The 20,282-nt window shown below is 30.7% G+C and overlaps 1 protein-coding gene across 2 annotated transcripts; it reads right to left on the minus strand.

Moving 5' to 3' along the window:
* Nucleotides 1-16,145: 16,145 nt before the first annotated feature.
* LOC100241301 (cinnamoyl-CoA reductase-like SNL6) lies at nt 16,146-19,046 on the minus strand. 2 transcript variants are annotated; one of them, XM_002282984.5, is made up of 5 exons: nt 18,161-19,046; nt 17,892-18,064; nt 17,471-17,656; nt 17,170-17,323; nt 16,146-16,876 (listed from the first exon to the last, which is right to left on the minus strand). In XM_002282984.5, exons 1-5 carry the CDS (start codon nt 18,477-18,479, stop codon nt 16,542-16,544), a joined length of 1,167 nt encoding a protein of 388 aa, XP_002283020.3. In that variant the 5' UTR covers nt 18,480-19,046; the 3' UTR covers nt 16,146-16,541. The 2 variants fall into 2 exon arrangements, with proteins under 2 accessions (XP_002283020.3, XP_010660512.1); XM_010662210.3 differs by having other exon boundaries at nt 17,892-18,067.
* Nucleotides 19,047-20,282: the final 1,236 nt, after the last annotated feature.

A 20,282-nucleotide genomic window follows, 5' to 3' on the forward strand; every position in this document is an offset into this window, starting at 1 on the left:
ATGAGCCAGCTTTAATTAGTATTACAGTTCATAGGTGGTTCCTCTTCCTGCTTTGTGACGGTTCATAATGGGCCTAAGTTCCTCTGGGGGCCCAATCTGACCCAAGCTAGCCTAAGATATGTCATTCTTGGAGTCATAAAGCTGTACTAGCAAGTGTGATTGGCATTGTAGTGTCAGAAAACTGAGAAAAGTCTCTCTTAACTACTGCACTAACCTTTTCTGCTGAATTTACTCAGGCAAAATGGCCATTCATGGTACGCAATTATGCATTTATATAACTAGGAAAATTCTTCAATAGCAAAAGTGAGTACCATACCCCTAGGGATTTCTAGCTATTAGATGAAGGTCTTTGAATCTACACCATCCAAATGGAAAATAGATTTTAAAAATTAAATAAATAAATAACAAGTACAGGAATAGGAATAGGGTGTCAGTATCTCCTATCCCCCCACTTTCCTACCCTGTCTATTTTCTTCCTATTCTCTTTTCTCTTCTCTTTCCCATTCCCTCATAAATCTTTTTTTTCTTCTTATGCTCTCGTCAACATGGTTGGTTTTAATCGAGGATAAAAATATTGATAATTATAAATATATTAATACTTTAATTTTACGAATATATCAAAAATAAATTGATGAATATTTTGACACAATATCAATAAATCTAAAATTAATTAAAACTTATAAAAATATTAAAAAAAACTCTTAAAAATAAAATTAAAAATATAATAAATATTTTTAAATTATTTTGTTCAATAAATTGAGATATATATATAATTTATCATATTTTATAATAACATTATATATGAGGTCGATTAAAAATATATAAATTTCATAAATATACATTTATTATTAAATTATATCAAATACTATTCGATAATAATATTGTGATATTTGATTATACTTTGTATGATTTTAAAATATATTTAACATTAAAATTATAATTCATTTAATATATGTATAATTTTTAATACTTAATTAATATATTAATGATATTAAAAATATTATGAAGAAAATCATCATGATAATTTTTTTATATTTTTGGTAATTAATTAAATAAAAAAATTTCATTTAATTATAAAATAATTATAATTAATTTGTTCATTAAAATATTATTTAGTATTATGTTTATATGATGAGTTTTAGGTTATATATGTTTGGTGGAGTATATTTAATGAGAAGCAAGATTGGCCCGGTGGTTGGCCTAGCGACGAGTTTTTTACCTTTGACCACATCGTCCCAGGTTGATCGCGGCAAAATATCACGATAAATCATTGAAAATTGATAAAATGACGATAAATTAATAAATATAGGAGAAACTCACGATAAATTGACGAAAAAATGAAGTATCGATATTTCTCCCCTATATATTGTGTTAAGGTCCGCCGAAATACAATATTTTAATCCATGGTTTAACGAGGAAGACAAGACTAAAGCTTGGTTGGAGTTGAAGATGAAGAAGGAAGAAGAAGAATAAAAAAAACTTGAAGTGAAGACAAACCAAGAAAATGAAAAAGAAGACCTTGAGTAAGGACAAAGCAAAAAGAAGAAGAAAAAAAATACCTAAAGTGAAAATTTCGACAAAGCAGGAAGAAAAAAATAAAATCAAATCAAATTGAAACTGTAGAACTTATGGTCAATCCAAAGACACTTGTGACGTAGTTCTTAGAGTAGTATTCTAAGCTTAAAAAAAATGTGAGAATTATTGATGTTTTTATAAAAATAAAATAAAAATAAAAATTCTCCATTGTGGAATTGCTCTCTCTCTATGTATACACACACACACACACGTACACATACACACACATTTGCATTTTGTTAAAATTTTATGGGGAAAAAAAATCAACATGTTCTATTCTACTTTATCAATGTTCCGTTTTTAATGAGGAGCATATCTCACTTGTGACGTAGTTCTTAGAGTAGTCTTCTAAGCTCACAAAAAATGTCAGTATTATTGATGTTTTTATAAAAATAAAAATTCTCCATTGTGGAATTGTTCTCTCTCTCTCTCTCTCTCTCTCTCTCTCTCTCTCTCTCTCTCTCTCTCTCTCTCTCTCTCTCTCTCTCTCTCTCTATATATATATATATATATATATATATATATATATATATACACATACACATTTGCATTTTGTTAAAATTTTATGGGGAAAAAAATCAGCATGTTCTACTCTACTTTATCAATGTTACGTTTTTAATGAGGAGCATATCTCACATAACTCCTTCAATAAATGTCTACCTATTGAAGATTATTGGCAAATTTTAGGATTGTAGTGTCAAATGATAATTGGGAATTTAAGAAAATAGGAAAAGGGAAAGAGAAATTTCAAGATGGAGATAATGAGTTGAAAATGTGCCTTTTACCTTAAAATCATAATAGAAGAGGAAAAAAAAACATAATAAAAAATGAGTTTAATTAATGGATGAATTTAATAAAATGGGTAATCAACTTATTTTTTTAAAGTTTCAATTTTGATTGATTGAGAGACCTTGAATTTTGATACCTCCATTTTTAATCTTTTTTTTTATTGAACATAGTTTGTATAAGAGTTATTTATCCTAGGAAGGGGTAACGAAGATGGTATCGATGAGATTTTCAAGATAATAATGGAGTGGTCCATAATATTCCCACAATTGAAAATGTAAAGAGATTTGTGGGGAATTTTGAGTGGTAATTTTGTTTGTATGTTCTTTGACATTTCTTTGTAAAATAGTAATACAAATTTGATTGAAATATGAGTTAGATTTTGTTGGAGTTTTTAAGATAGTTTGGTTGATGGAAGTATAACTCATTTATTATGTATTAGTTCTATTTTAATTTGTCCTTTAAGCATCATAATTCTTCTCATTTATGCCCTCAACCAATGTGAAATCAATAATAATAATAAATTATTACATATATTTTTATAAAAACTTTAAGCCTCTAACATATTTAGTGGAAAAGAATTAAAATAAAAATAGATTATAGTATTTTAAATCATATTAGAAAATTAACTTAATGTCTTGATCTATTTTTTAGGAGCAATCACAGTGGAACTAAACTTCCTACAATTCCTAAGAGGTCTATCATAACTTGTATACATTTTTGGTAAGGCAAATTAGAAATTTGTAATGTAGTAATTAATTTTTTTGTCTTGTTGTTATGCTTCTATTTATTTCAAATTATGATGCAATAATAATCAATTGGGCACTATAAAAGAAGGTGATAAAGGAATGAGAATAAATGTTGTAAGGAGTAATATTTTTTTTAGCTAATATTACTATTTTCTAAATTTGAAATTTCAACTAACTAACAAATAATTGTAGTTGAGGGAAAATTTGAATAAGAAATAGAATGTGCTTCCAAAGATTAAAAAAAAATAAAATTGGTTTCATGGTAAAGTCAAAGGAAAGTTCAAAACAATATTTGCTTAAAAAAAGTGTGGGTCTAAATGTAAAAGTATTTTTAATTAATAAAAAGTTTCATTAATTTTATATTTGTTTAAAATAATATTAATTGAAATATATTTATATATCTTTTCAATTATATCTTCACATACAATGCTCATCCGATTGAATGCTTAAAATTGTTGAAAAGTTACAACCAAAACAAAAAGGACAACGGAAAAGATTGGATTTGGTAATCTTTTGCAACAACAATGTACCAAAATTGATCATGACTTATGTCTTGGGTTGGTAAATAATTTTGATTTTTACTCTTACACATTAGAAGTGTATAACACTTGTATAAAATTGTTGTCGATTGATGTAAAATTTATTATAGGCTTGAAGGCAAAAGGGTTGAAAAGTGTGTATGAATAAATATATTAGCAATAAGAATGAGTTGTGTAATAAATATTGTGATAAAAAGGGGCAGTTGACATTAGTTATGTTAGAAAATCCAATTAGGGATAACAGATATGGTGGAAATGATTTTAAGTTTGTTTTGTATTATTTGTGTTAGGTGTCTTGTTATGCCTAACAATGAAGATTTTTATTAAACGTTCATTCTCACATATTCTAGAAGACACTGGTTCAATAAAAAAGATAAATTTGGTTGAATTTGTCTTATCTTATGCATGAAATTGAAGATTTTAAGACTAACAAACAAAGTGACATTTCTGGTTACTTATTATTTTTTATGGTAATGTCCTTATATATAATTTATCTTATGGTGAATTTAGAATTTGTTATAAAATGTGAGGTAAACTAAGTATATGTCCTAAAATATATTTGTAGTTATTCTACTATGAGCATAAATTGTTTGAACAAATTTTTTCACTGCTATCTATTGGACCTTGTCCTTGTATTGGTGCTTGGAGAGATAACAAGTTGTTACAGATGAAACAAAGATTTAGAAAACTCGATGGTTATCCCAATGTAAGCTATATTGACCAATTTGATTGAATATTTTATTTTGTATTTAGTGATTTTGAATAGGATCTGTCTAATATATTCATTAACATATGATAGGTGAATATATGGGTTATATAAAACGGGAAAGAATATGAAATAAAGAAAATGAGATGAGAGTGGAGAGGGATATGGATGACAAAATGAAAATCTCTCCACATGGAGATGTACTTTAAGTTAGTGTAACAATATTTTTTAACTTGTATAAATATTAGTAGTTAACTCTTATATTATCATCTTATTAATCAATGTTCCTATATATCATTAGGTTGATGATGAAAGCTTAATGAATATGGAAAAAGCTTTTAAACAATTGAAGACCTAAATATTTGATTTGTGTAATGGTGGAAATAGAAGTTGTCAAAGTGTTTTCCATGAATTTTAGGTCAAATACACAACATTCAAACAACTATTTCTTGCTTAAGAGAAAAATGTTTGAGAAACAAAGGGAATGGAAAACAAAGTAACATAACTTCATTAGAGAGATCTTTGAAAGAGAAAGAAAATGAAAATGAAAATGATGTTAACACTTCTTTAATTGACAAGTACTTGAAAGAGAACTTGATTGGAAAAAAGAAAGACGAATCTCTAACATCATTAGAAAAAATAAACCTCGTTTGTGAAGAAATTATTGATATATTACCACTTCCAATGAAAAGGCAAAACAATGATAATGGAATGGTATATATAATCATGAGATGTGTGTTTTTTTTTATGACAACTTCTTCATTACATAATGCATACATGTGTATTAATGAGATTTTCCTTCTTATGAACCATTATGATCACTATATCTTATTCCTAGTCATGTAATGAAAACACGCACATCCAAGGAGAGAAAGCCAAGAAAATCCAAGGTATCCATGTTTGTTCAAGATTTAGAGAAGATGGAAAAGCTTAAACCATGTGAGATATAATACAACTACTCACATAATATTTTCTCATTGATTAAACATTATATTTTCAGCTAATAATTGTGTTGTTTTCTATGTAGTTAATCCTCATGTTCATTCAGGAAGATGTAGTGGATTCACAATCATGCATTGTACTTAAATCTCTTATTGGTAATTATGTTTTTAATAAATCATTGTCAACAAAGTTTGCATTGTAGTTAACCTTCATAGATGTATTTTAATAATTTTATTTAATGTTCTTTCATATGTATAAATTTTTTTTAATAACTATTATTTAAGTGAGCTTCTTGTAGATATTGATTATGAACATAGAGTTCAAGGAGATTTCCAACCTTAACGTCTAAGACAAAAAAATTTGGATGTAGTAAGTATTATTTCATTCATATAAATTTACTGTTAGATTATATTTCATAGTCATTATTAAACTTATTATACACCACATATGATAAATCTTGAAGCATCCAAACTTAATATTTTTAAAGAGGCAATTGAGAGGGATACACAATATAAGATCTTATCTACCAATGACATTTTCAATAGTCTCATTTCTTTGTTGTTGTTTAGGTAGATATAAAATATAATATACTAATGTTTATCTTATTTTGTATGATCGGTAAATGATTTTGTATGAGAATCATAAACCTATTTTTGATAATAATAAAAAAAAAAAAACCATCCATCGTGAGTAACATTATCAAATTGGACGATTGTGAGAATGTTAGTAGTAATTTCTAATGTCTTATTACATATATCAAACTTAGTGCACATACCATTTTTTACTTGAATAGAGTTTGATAATATAAAATTTTTTCTCCTTTGTAGCCATATTTATGACAATTGTCCTGATCATAGGTAACCATGCATAATTCATTTTGGAAAAATGTAATATCTAAATTTTTTATTCCTTACAATCAAAAAATAAAGAATACTTTTGATATAATAGGGTGAATAGTGGAATGCTTCCAAACTATGTTTTTTCTTTTTCTTTTTTCTTTTCCATATATATTGCACATTTTTAAACATTATTAACATTTAAATACTCAAACAAGTTGAATTATGTCAAACCTTCTTCAAGTTTCATGAATAAGGGAAATATGTCTTCGAGTTCCCCATTGATTGACCATCTTGGGTTCCAAGTCAAGATAATAGGTCAATTATAATATGTGAATGTCTATAGTATTGTTTATTTGAGTTATAATAGTCAAACCCCTGTACTAAGATGTTTTTCATTTATTCTACTTTAGTAAGTGGTATTGTGTAATCCATGTGATTAAACACATACAAACATTAGAGTATTTGGAACCTATGAAGGCCTCTATCATAACAAGTTCCTCTCAAATGCATTGACAAATAACAATTGATTTAGTACTTTATGAGGGAAACAAAGAAAAGAAAAGGATTTTGTTTACTATATGCACAAATACATCCGATCTACACCGAAACTATAAGGAACTATCGTGACCTATTGGACTGAGTGCGGTCTATACAAAAACAAGACAAAATAACTATGTGACTGATCTTACAGGTGTAATCTACGCTGAAAAGGAAACTGAGCTATCATGACCGATCGAACATAGCAAGATAACGACGTAACCGATTGTACACATGTGGTCCACATCGAAAACGAAACTAAGTTGTTGTGATAGATCAGACTGGGTGCGGTTTATGATGAAAACTAGATAGGGCAATGACATGGTCGATCGTATAGGTGTATTCTACGTCAAAAATGAAAATGAGTTGTCATAATCGATTAGACCGAGTGTGGTTTATGAAAAAAAACTAGACATGACAACGATGTGATTGATTGTATAGGTCTAGTATACACCAAAAACGATATTGAACTGTTGAGACCTATCTGACATGGTGCGGTTTGTGATGAAAACCAGATAAGACAATGACATGACTAATTGTGTAGGTGTGGTCTACGCTGAAACCATAACTGAACTATCGGGACCTATCGAATTGGGTGTGATAAGTTATCAAAACCAGACAGCATAATGACGACCAATCGTACAAGTGCGATTTACACTAAAAGGGAAATTGAGTTGTCGTGATTCATCAGATCAGGGGTAGTTTATGATGAAAATTAGACAGGACAATAATGTGACCAATTGTATAGGTACGACCTATGTCGAAAATAAAATCGAGTTGTCGTGACTAATCAAACCTGGTACGACCTATGATGAAAAGTAGAAAGAATAACAACGTGACAAATTGTATAGATCTAGTCCGTCGAAAACGATACTAAGTTGTTGGGACCTATTTAACCAAGTGCAATCTGTGACAAAAACTAGATAGGACAACAACATAATTGATTATATAGGTGTGGTATACGACAAAAACGATATTCAACTATCGTGACCAATCGGACCATGTGCAGTTTATTGTTATTATGATTTTTTTTTTCTTCTATCTTTGTGATTTTCATGAATAACATTAGAACGAACACTCAAGATTTCAAACCATTATACCCATGAAGGATGATGAAGTGAAAGATATGTTGATGAATTATATGACATGAAAAACAATACTCAAGAATTAATGAGGAAGAAATTGATGGAAATTATGTTTTAAAGAAAATGAGATCTTTTAGTCCCCATCTCCAAAACATCTCCATATATGGTTGTTTAATTAAATGGGAAGAACCAACAACAATGAAATACCATAGAGGGTTCCTCATAAGTAGCATAATGTACTAGTTGAGAAATCCTCTATTGGTAGACCTTAGGCGGTCGATTGGTACAACCATAAAGTGGACTATGACTTGGTTAGTTGTGGGCAATCAAGGATCATTCTCTATCGATTATCAATTCTCAACTTTTTTTCCTTCATTCCAACAATGATGCAATAATATCATTAAGATTAATTATTGGCCTAAGTTATAACGAAAGAAAACACAAGTCTCCATTTTGAATTAGCCTAAGTTATCTGAATAAGGAATAGCAATAATCATGCACATCATTTTCATATTGAGTATTGTTTAGGCCTGCACCATGACATTCTTTTTCAACAATTTCTTCATAATGTTCAAATTGCGATACCTACACATTTATAACCCATGTTTATAATCTACACCACCAAGTTCACTACCATTAATTTTAGATTATTATATAAAATATTTATCAAAATGTTTGAATATGAGGAGGGTATATTTATCACTTGACTCAACATACACGAACTAGGAATCTCTTCCAAATGATCAACCTTCATAACAACAACCATGTGAGAATAGGAAATGACAATGGACTCAAACATCATACAAAAGCATTTTAATGTTACTATCTCCGACCAAAACTAGACTTCTCATTTATAATTTGGGTGTCTAAAATTAGATAATATGTACGATCAAAATGTGTTATTATTTATTATTTTGACCATAAAGAGTAACTTTGCATTCTTTATCTTCTCGCACAATTTGAAGAACAATTCCATAATGAAGACACTAATTGTATGTTTCTCAAGTATAATGAATTTGGTTGAAAGAATAAATGAAGCATTGTTAATCTCAAACTCTGTCTTGGCCTCATTGTGTCAAATTTTTGTTATCATTTTATCAAATTGTTGTATAAACTTGTACAGTCTATTTTCAAAAATCAATTTAGATAGACATTTATACTCTCACACCTTTGTGTGTTCCTCATCCCTACAAATAAATTTCTCTGTAAATATGTCTCAACACATTTTTTCCGTTTGGCATAAATCTCCATAACTTAACGAATTCCATGAAGACCCAATTTTTCCACCATATCATGCCAAACATGTTTCAAATCTTGGGAATTCTCTCTCATGAACATGCAACTTGCAAAAGTTGATGTGAAGTCCTTAATATGCACATTTGTGAATGTATTTCATTAGAAATTCCATGCACACAAGTGATGACACGCATCAAAAATGACTTTTTTTTATATTGTTTTATACATTATTTTACCCCCATTGGTTACAAAAAAAATAGGTTTTTTTGTTTATCATTGTATAAAAAACAACTTTAACACTCATTCATATGTACCAATACTTCCATCCATTAATAGTATACAACCAAACACCACAATTTGGTGGTGATGTTTAATACCAATCAAAACGAAAAACAAATTCTTATATGCATTGGTCCGATATGTTGTATTAAATGCAACATATCTCTAAAACATGCATAATCCAATTAAGAGGTTGAATCAACCCAAAACAAGTTTGCTAGCAGACTTTCTTAATCAACATTGAATTTATAATTAAAAGTAGGATTTGTGTATACCTTTCCATAGAAATAAGTCAAAGTTGCTTTTGCATCACTATTTTTAATTTCAATTCTACACATTGCATCAACAAGATTGTATAGATATTTTAGTGTGAAACCAACATTTTCATGTCCTCCTCATTGTTGCACTATATAATCCATAATTTGGCTAATTTTAACATTAGCTTTACACATTGCATGAAGTTGAGCCTTATCTGAATTATTTATTGCTCGATGAAATCAAAGAAATTATATATCAATTGCATCAACCAAATGATAATTATGGTTTTCCCTAACTCTTTAACAATCCACTTCTCCAATTTTCTATTAAAACTAATACGAAAACAGCTTGACAACCAAGTCTAGTCAATGATCTCGGGTCATGTTGATTTTTATTTTGAAAACACTTTGCCAATTTATGTCTTTTTTAGAACATACCCACTTTCGAGAAATGATATCTCCATTCTTATCTCGTTTCAAATCATCTTTCTGAACACTAAATATGGTTACTTTAGCGAACATGTTGTAAAATGTTTATGTTTCATATATAAAATTGAATTCCGAATTTTGTAGACTTCTTCATTTGAAATATCATTTCATACCTTCTCATTCAAGATTTGAAAATCATTGTTAAAACTACCATCAATATATGGATCCTCATGAATTTCATCGTTAAAGTCGATTACAAAATATTTCACTTTTTCTTTCTCCATGTCCTCTAGTACCAAATAAAAATTTAAAATTTAAAAAGAATTGCAATTGTCAAGATTACATTGAAAAACATGGAAGGTATTTTCATGGGTTTTTTAAGGCAACAAAATATAGGTTCCTTATTTGGTGCAATAGGGTAGTGGTTTCACTTTAGCTATAGCAATTGGATTTTGGTAAGCGACTAGTGATGCAACATATAACGACAAAAATGGTAGTATATAACGATTGAGAAATCACTCAACTGATACAACTACATCAGTCAATCGATTAGGGGTTTTCAAGATTTTAATAGTGTAGCAATGAGTAGTGGTTAAGTTTTCTCTCTACCGGTCAAGACCAATTCCCAACCACTACATACTACTAGTTTTGAGTAAATTTGAAAATCAAAATAAATCAAATAATGAAATAATATGCATTTTCAAATTTAAACAATAATCAATACTAAGATATAAATTATAATAATACAATTTAACATTATGAATGGTTTTTTTTCCCATATTTAAGGTAATAGGTTTGTATTATAAAATTAAATTAGTTGTTTGTCAAAGATGTTGTTAACATATGTATGGTTAGACAATGATCTTATATTGACAATTAAAATTTCAACTTTGGGGATGTCTTCTTCAACACAAATATCTTTTAATTTCTCCATTCACCATTCTATTCTAAAACCTTCTCATTTGACATTCTTCATCTCCCCTAAATTTTTTTCATTGTCTAAACTACTTACTAATTATATTGGTTGGTAGGTAAATTAAATAGTATTTTTAATGTTTTGTCATATTTAGCAAAAAAAATATCTAACTTGGTATAATTGGTTGTTGTATATTCTATTTTTGATATATTTTGTTAGATGACATTAAATTTCAAATCCTAACATAATTTATAAATTGTAATAAAAATTTATAAATTGAATTAAATTATTTCGATTACATAGGTTATAAATAATTTATTCCCATTGTAAATTATCTAATTAATATATGAAATTTCATTTAACCCATACCCCTAAAGGCATTTTGAAGGCCCACATAAATGAAAATTCCATTTAACTTATACTCGAAAAAGAGTGAGTCTACTCAATAGTCAATCGATGTTTGGAATGCTAAGTCGAAATCCAAACATCTAGTTGCTTCAATTTTCATCACATTCTTTATAGTAATCGAGGCATTTTGCTTTTGAAGCTTCCAAATCATACCCTTACCCTTAAATCTAAACACATTACCCATTATATCAAAAAATTGAACCATTAGCCCAAAATCCCTAACAATGGCACCCAAACGAGCTCTGGTGGCAAAGAGCACTAAGAGAGGCAAGAGATTGGATGTTGACTGTGGAGTTAACGTTCGAAAAAAGGCGACATTTGATACCCACATGTTCAACAGCCCAGAGTTAGCATGGAGATTCTCTCTACATTTCGCCAATAGACATGTCATTACGAGTAGGAACATTGATTTTGCTTGGTTATGTTATTTCAGATTTAATCTTCTTTTTTCGAATATGAGATGACTATCTATTGTGTCAGTGAGAGAACTCTTTTATCCAATGGTAGTTAAATGCTTATATTCCAATATGAAATTCAAAGGAGAATGATTCATTACTATAATTGTGAATGGTACAAAAATTAAGTTTGATGTTGGGGAGCTATGTGATATTTTAAAGATTTTGAATTATGGGTTGTGTTTATTTTTGAATAAAAAAAGTGGCTCAAGGTCAATAGTCTTAAACCGGCAGAAACTATATAGAGGTTGTGTGAGTATTCGAAAGGCATTATGACTAATTGACCAACAGCTGATAAGTAAATTGTATTGAGTAGGATCCTCTAGCACACGATCAATTATATATTCATTCCAAAGTTTAGACATTAGGACAATGTTTTATTCTTTGAGGCGTTTTTGGTAGACAACATTTTTGACTGGGAGGAAAATTAACATGGGCTCCATTATTTTTGAGCATATGAAAGTTTGTTTGTTAAGTAGAGATTCTATACTATCATATGGGATGTTTATTACGAAGATCATGAAATTCTACGATGTAAATTTGCACCAAGAGATTGACACTAAAAGACTTAAGTTGTTTGACACATACAATATCACCTCCCTTCATCTCATGCAATTTGAGCATAAGTTGAATAGTATGTGGGGAATAAGGTTTTCCATGGATCTTGTAGGAGATGATGTGCATTTAAAAGAGGATGATGAAAATTATGAAATGGAGGAAGTAACGAATATGGCATTAATAATGATTTTATAAAGGAGACTAAGGTAGGTACAAAGGCTTTATTGAACATCCCGTGCATACACCTATGAAAGATCTTAAGTCTTTGGATAACCTAGTTGCGCAAATTAGCTCCGTTGGTATGCATTCAAAGGAAATGACTTTAACTATTGATAGACGATTGACATCTCTGAAGAAGTGAATTGGTAAGTTGTACAAGAATTTCAATGTCGATATAGTGTTTCTAAGAGGTCAACATAAAGAAATGATGATATTTCTTAGAGCCTAGTTCCCACCTAATGACCTAATTTAACATTGACTCAACATACAATGTAGAAGGATTATATATTTAGCTTCATTTTTTTTTTTTTTTTTTGTCTTTTTGCTACATTTTGGGAATGTAGTGGATTATATGGAATTTTCAAGTACCATTTTTTCTATATTGGCTATTAATAGCCAATTGACATATCCGGATTATATAATTAGCTTTTGATTGGGTATTGCCCTCTTTTTTTTTACTACTTGTTATATTTGGAATTATGCATTGGATCTACTCAATCTTGATATACAATTTAAGTAATTTATCTAAATCATTCTATTTTATTTTCTAAGCTTAGTTTCTATTAGCCTATTCTCAATGTTAGCTTGGTGTAGCTCTTAACATTTTTTATTTCATTATAATCATATTCATTGGGTCATAAGCATTTTAAACATACTATATTATTCACATTTCTCTTTATATGCACTTTCAATTATTAGTTGTTTTACTATTCTCAATTAGTATCAAAGTTAATAAAGGCAAAAGATGGGTGTTGGCAAACTGGTTATTGGTTGCTGGGTTGGTTATTAGTTGACCCATTTGAGTTTTCAACCAAATCTAGCAACACCCATCTAGTGAAACATGGTGGGGAGTGGAGAAAGGTTTCAAAACTAGGTATACTCCCAATAGGTTTTTCATTTTTTGATGTGTTTTTTTTTTAATTATTTTTTATGTTTTTTTTTTCATTGATCTATTTATGTTTTAATTTTGTGGTGTTATTTCAATTATTATTGTTTTATTTTTAGTTTTGTGGGGTTTTGATGTTTGATTGATAGGTTTCCATGTTCTAATCCATCTCTCTAGTCTCAACCTAACATTATTGTGTCATTTTGTCATAAATCCTTTTTGGGTTCGATGTAAAGTGGTTGTTTTATATGGGGAAAAAGAAAGAATGAACGAAAACAAACTTATTGTAGTAAAATCTTTTTATCCTTATTCTATTTTTTGTATTTCTTATTTTTGCAAGGATAGACCAGTGATTTGTTTTTTATGCTTTTGTTTTTAAGGCACTTGAAGTTGATCTGGATTTAGAGTAAAGCTTTCAAATCCACTAATAGTATTGCCCTGTATGATTGCTTAGTTTTCTTGAAATTTGAAATATTATTTCCTCCTAGATATGGATATTTTCTTTATCAAAAGAAAAAACAAAGGTTATGTTTATCATGTTGAGATCCTCTTTTATTTTTCTCATTCTATGGAGTTGTTTTGGATCTTTGTTCCAAAATTGGTTCATGTGGAATCCATCCACATAACATTGAAATGTTTCTAATTCATCTTATTCTTAGAGAGTGATGTTTGTGTTTTATATTGTCTATCTAAAATAGATGGAGGAGGATGAGATTTGGTTACAAGTCCTCAAACTTGATTGTTGGTTTGTATTATCTTTGATTTATTGTTAATTTTTATGTTGTTTATCTTTGTATGATGTAGTAAACAAAATTTATTATCTATTTTCCAAAGATACTTCAATTTATTTTCTTATTTTTTGTACTTATATCATTTTGTCATTCACATTACCTGATATCTAATATTGATTTTCCATACATCTTCCATTTCCTCATATTTAATATATTGATTGGTGTTTTGATTTATATTGGTCCAATGGGTTTTAAGTTTCTTGATTGAAGTGTTGTATCGTGATTCTAATCTCATGAGGAATTTTTTTTCCCATTTTCACATTTAAGTAGTAGAAACCTTATTCATTCTTTTGGTTTATATTAATTGCTCTTTTCCTTTATCTGGTTTGTTTTTGTATTGTTTTTTAAACATAGAGGGAGAAACATCATAGATCCACCATTGCCTTGATGACAAAAAGAGACATCAATTATTTTGTGACCGGTTGCATTTTTGGGATTGATCGATAAGTGTGGCATTGAACTAAAAAGTCGTAGTATGTAGTGGTTGAAAAATCATTCAACCTATCCAACATAACTAGATGGTCAATACTATATTTTGAAAATTGGGGAGGTATGATAGTGATATTATTTAAAAGCACTAATTATATTTAGATTTAATGGAAATGATGCACAAAAAAAATTGAAAACTTAAAATACTAATCCTCACATTTTTCGTACCCTTCAAAATTTTCACTTTGAATTTAAATTTTTTGTACCAATTCGTATAGTTATAATATTATTTGAAAATAGTAATTATATTTAGAATTGATGGAAATGATGCACACAAAAAATTAAAAACTTGAAATACTAAAAAATTGGGGAGGGTATAAAGAATGTGAGAATTTCTCACATTCTTTGTATCCTCCCCAATTTCCACTTCTTTGATTTTTAAGATTTTTTTTTTCTACTTCAAATAACTAAGATATTGTTTAAAAACAGTAATTACAATTAGAATCAATGAAATTCATGCACAAAAAAATTGAAAACTTGAAATACTAACAAATTAGGGAGTGTACAAAGAATGTGAGGATTCCTCACATTTTTTGTATACTCCAAAATTTTCACTTCTTTGAATAAAAAAAAAAAATCATATCATATAGTCATGATATTGTTTAAAAATTACATTTAGAATTGATGGAAATGATACACAAAAAATTGAAAACTTAAAATACTAAAATATTGGGAAGAGTTTCTCGTATTCTTCGTACACTTCAAAGTTTCCATTTCTTTGATTTTTAAATTTTTTTTTTTCCACTTGAAATAACTATGATATTGCTTAAAAACACTAATTACACTTAGAATTGATGGAAATGATATACAAAAAATTTTAAAATTTAAAATTCTAAAAATTTTTGAAGGGTACGAAGAATGTGATTTGTACCGTCCAAAATTTTTACTTCTTTGAAATTTTAGATTTTTTTTTCCACTTTAAATACTAGTTATATTGTTTTTCCTACTTTTAATATTTCATCCAATCTTCCTCACAAATAAATTGAAATTACAATAAAAAATTAATAATACAATTTAAAATTAATAATATAATTTCTAATTAATAATTAGTACATTGCCATTTTAATTTTTAACAATAAATATTTATTTTAATTTATTTAAAATTATTTTTCTCAAGGTCTTTAGGTTTGTCACTTTATAGCATAGAATAAATAGCAACTTCTCTTTTACAAAATATTAAATATTTTTCAACTTTTATAACATAATTTCTAAAATGATATAATTGATTGGTGTAAAGATCATAATTATTTGAGTTGCATGGGATTATTTCCTTTCAAAGTACTAGTACTGGGTTGGTAACCTTTCCCTTTTTCAATTTTCCTTTACACACCTTGATTTGCTATTGGTACAAGAAGGTGGGTTCGACACCAAAAAGTAAATTTTGGTACCCTTCTAACAAATATAAAAGTTTTTAAAGTCTGTCAACTACAGAGTCACTGACAAGCATTGATGCATGAGCCTGAGTTATCAGAAGGAGATGAATCCTTACATTCACCTTGGGATTTTTCTCTTCTGAATTCAATAGTTGTTACCAACATTGGGAATAACTTTTGTACAATGAAAAGAGATTCCCCTAAGAAAATCAAGGTCTGTCACAGAGGTTCATTTCTCTCATATATGTAGGATACATAAGGTATTATATTGCCGGGTTACACTCTTGTAAGTTCCACTGCTCTTTGATGGGGAACCAGTATCTGCAGAGCTCTTGCCACACTTGGGAAGCCTACCATGGAGGTTGATTTTCAAAGAGGGCAACAGTTTACAATATGAAGATGATAAGGTTGAGTCTCATTGTTGATTTTTTAGGTTTAATTCCTGATATGGATTGGCTTTTTTTTTTCGACGTGCCGTTCCTTTACATCATGCTGCAATGAGGCTGCTTTGCTTACAAGATGAGCGTTGAGAAGCACGCAACATTAATTTGGCAAGCTTTGAGTTGCTAAGGCTGATCTGTATTTCTCCATCAGTTTCTTGTGTTGAAGATGGCAAATTGCCTCCTCCAGACAGCTGACCATGCATCTTCAAATTGTTTTCAAGTTGAATGGCCTCATCCAATCGTCTGACCACTCTTTCAAAGCAGAAGTATCGCCCACATGCTCCATAATCCATTTCTTCATAAACATGGACGTGGGCCTTTGCCACCTTGCTTATATCATTGGTTGCCAAGACACCTCGTTGTAGCATCATCCGCCCACCTGCACATGACATCTTGGTATGGTGAAATAGCCATAATAAAGCAGAGTTCAGCTTTTCTATTAGGTTGCCCTGAATTTTGGCCAGGCTTTGGATCTCATTGAAATGGTTGTGTTTCAATTTTCTTCCTCTATGTTCCAAAATTTTGGTCAATTTTCAGTTTCTTAACACAAAATCTACTATATTTTGGTCAGGAAACAAAGCAACATCAAGGCTTTCTGGGGCTGATAGGAATGGATCCCATTCACCTCATTCTTCACCAACATCTAAGTAAAGATGAAATTAGTGTCTTTACCTTTAAGATATGGTACAGAGGTTTCAGTATGAGCATTTGGGAATGATGGGGCCATGAGAAGCCCGGGGCACACTGTAACAAGCTTCACTTTCATTTCCTGTGACTTACTCCAAGCAACCTTCTCTGCTGCTGTCTTGCCCATAGCAAGCCAAAGCTGTTTTCCCCAACAAAATCAGCAATCAAAATTCATTATTTCATCTATGAATTAGCCACAACATGTGGTTGACCATCGTCAGAATTCCTGAAATAGTAAAGGACTATAATTGTAAGAATGAAGCGATGAGTTTTAACTTTGAAGTACCTTTCTGTCTCTGCAGAATTCCTCGTCACTCCAACAACTTTCATCAATGATTCCAGTTCTGTCATCATCTGTCCAGATAGAAGCAAGTAAAGAAGAAGTAAAGACACATCTTTTCACATATGCTGCCCTGCAACAAGCTTCGATCACATTCCTTGCTGCTTCTGTCTCAAGAAACGCCATCCACTCCTGAAAAAAATATACTAGAATTGTCAATTTGAAGACGACACTAGTTCATACTTCAATTAGATGCAAGTTCATGTCTTATAGAGCCTGCAGCTGTCATAGGAGTATCTACTAGTGGGGCTGAGCTTGGGGGTTCAACTAGAATGGAAATCAAAACTGAGACTGTCAATTTTCTGCTGATTTCCAAATGGGTATCAATATTAAATAGTTGTGTAATGGAATAGTTAAGTAAACTAACCGAATAACCAGAGACCCCATGTATATCAATGAAGGAGGAGGTATGGAAAACAGCATGGCAACCTCTGAAAGCATCACAGAGACTGTCTAAATCTCCCATCTTTGCTACTACAACACTCTCTAGCTGATTCATCTCTTCATCCCGAAGCAGCTCGTTCATGACCCCAAAATCCACTGCTAATTGGAAAGGAAAAAGAGAGAAGAAAGAACTACAGAGATGTTATAAATTATGTTTTAGTTGTTTGGCTGATGTACATATCAATTTAGTACCTTCTTTTTGAATGGTGACTCGAACCAGGTAACCACCAGCCAAAAGCTCCCTGACTATGTGAGAACTCAAATAGGAATTCCCACTGGTCACACAGACCAGCTTCCTCTCTCTTGCATTCAAACTGCTGCCGAAAGCATTGCCCACACACTTTCTTTGTTGTTCCTCCTTGAATGATGGCAGCAGCAACGGTTTTGACAGCACCACTTCTTCCCTGCAATTCTCCATTATCATCTCTCTGTTTCTCTCTCTCTCTCTCTCTCTCTCTCTGTCTCTCTCAATGTATATATAAACCGGGGTAGTTGCATGTGTGAGACACATGGTAGATGGAGAACGGTAGGTGGAAATCACGGGGCAGTTATATTATTTTTGTATCTAAGAGTCAGAAGCTGGAAAATTATTTTATTGATCTTTCTTTTTGTCCTAATCAAATCACTTTAATTTTATATGGAAGCCTCGTGGCACATGTAGAATGGGCCAATATCGTTTTGCCCTGATAGTCAAAACACACTTTGAAAATATTTCATGGGGTCTGGAAGAAGAAGAAAATTTCCGAAGTAATAAATGAGATGAAAGGCACATGCCAACAACGTAGGTTTGCTATTGAATGGTGTGTCCTGACTCCTGAGCCCATGGTGGGTGGTGATTAAGATGACTAGTTACTAGAAGACCAAATGGGCTGCAATGTCAAAGAGTTGGCCAATGGTGGAAAAGGACCTTGGACTGGTAGAGATTAGTTGATGACCACTGGGGCATGTCATTGAGCTTTCTGCCTGGGTTTGGTAGGTGCCCTTGATTTTCCTCTGTTGTTGATCTTTCTTCTGGAATCCTCCCAGGCCCTGGTCCTAACAAATATGTCATGAAAGATTAGGGGACTTGGGTTTTGTCAATACAAGGGGATTTCATCAGAGGAGGACCTTTGTAGAGGATGATTTGCCCTTATTTTTACCCTTTCTTGAGGAAGAAATTCCTTTTGCTTGTACTGGAGAGACTTGGTTTGCCTATCCCAAAAAACTTCTCTGTTTAAAGGAATTTTAGGCTTTTTTTTATAGAAAGTTTCCTTAATTGAATTTTTTTATCATTTTTAGGTATAGCGTGAGATGACAGTTTCTGGAAGATGTTTGACTATGTAGTTCTCTTTTTGGCCAAAGCATACGTATTATCTGCTTCCAATTGGATGATTTTCCTGGACTTCCAGAAAAAGCTACTCGATCAGGAAAGGGGGTTGTTAAATTTTCTGCACCTCCACTGTCCAACCCCGAAGAAAATCACCAATGGCTCGATAGTGGCTCAGAGAGCTACCACGGAAATCCCTGCTAAAGATCATTGTCTGCCATAATCCACTCACCTCACTTGGCTTGCAACTTTTTGTGATTCTTCTCTACTATGAAACAATTGTTGAAAATGTCTCGTCTCCGCCCTTTTCATGTGACATGCTCTTCCCTATTTGATACTCTTTTCTGATTCCTCTCAACACCTGGCTAACCAATGCCTCTGGTTGAGGGTTTTGGACACTAGTTCTGGAAAGAAGCCAAGAAGGCAGCTCATCGTCACTGGTCACACTCCTTTGTTGACAGCTAAATCTTATCGGGCCATGTGCCTGATGCCGACCGAGTTGTGTCCAATCCAGGTCCACTCAAATGATGAGGAAATATTAGAGAGAAGGCAAGCGGGGAAACTGAAAAAGGACACTTTTCCGATATATTGATTTTGACAATTTTTCTTTTTCTAATGCAGAATTTAATAAATATGTAAATAATTAAATAATTTTTCTTTTTTTCTTTTTCAAGGTTTCTAGACCCAAAGAATTAACCAATCTCTCCACCCACTTCCTAGCAAACTTGTACTCAAAGGAACCCGTAATTAACACAAAGAGACCTAATTTTGATGTTTAAGGTTAGTATTTGAAACATGAAAAACTAAAAAGAAAGAAAAAAAAGAAGAATATTTAGTTAGAAAGGTTGAAATGATATTATAAAATTAATCTCTTCCTTTCAATAAAATAAAGTAATCTGAATCTAACTAGTTAAAGATTATTGTCGTTTCATGAATTGGATTGGAACCAATAAAACTACTTTTCAAATATTGGATTGAACCAATCAAGCTACTTTTCAAACAGTAGTC

Source organism: Vitis vinifera, chromosome 14, assembly GCF_030704535.1.
Source record: "Vitis vinifera cultivar Pinot Noir 40024 chromosome 14, ASM3070453v1".
NCBI classification, from domain to species: Eukaryota; Viridiplantae; Streptophyta; class Magnoliopsida; order Vitales; family Vitaceae; genus Vitis; species Vitis vinifera.

Coding starts and splice junctions, on each gene's coding strand:
- LOC100241301 (XM_010662210.3), bottom strand. CDS start 18,479: ATGTGTCTCACACATGCAACTACCCCGGTTTATATATACATTGAGAGA. Junction 17,324..17,470: donor AATTCTGCAGAGACAGAAAG/GTACTTCAAAGT, acceptor TGGGGAAAACAG/CTTTGGCTTGCTATGGGCAA. Junction 16,877..17,169: donor CTCTGTACCATATCTTAAAG/GTAAAGACACTA, acceptor TGTCATGTGCAG/GTGGGCGGATGATGCTACAA.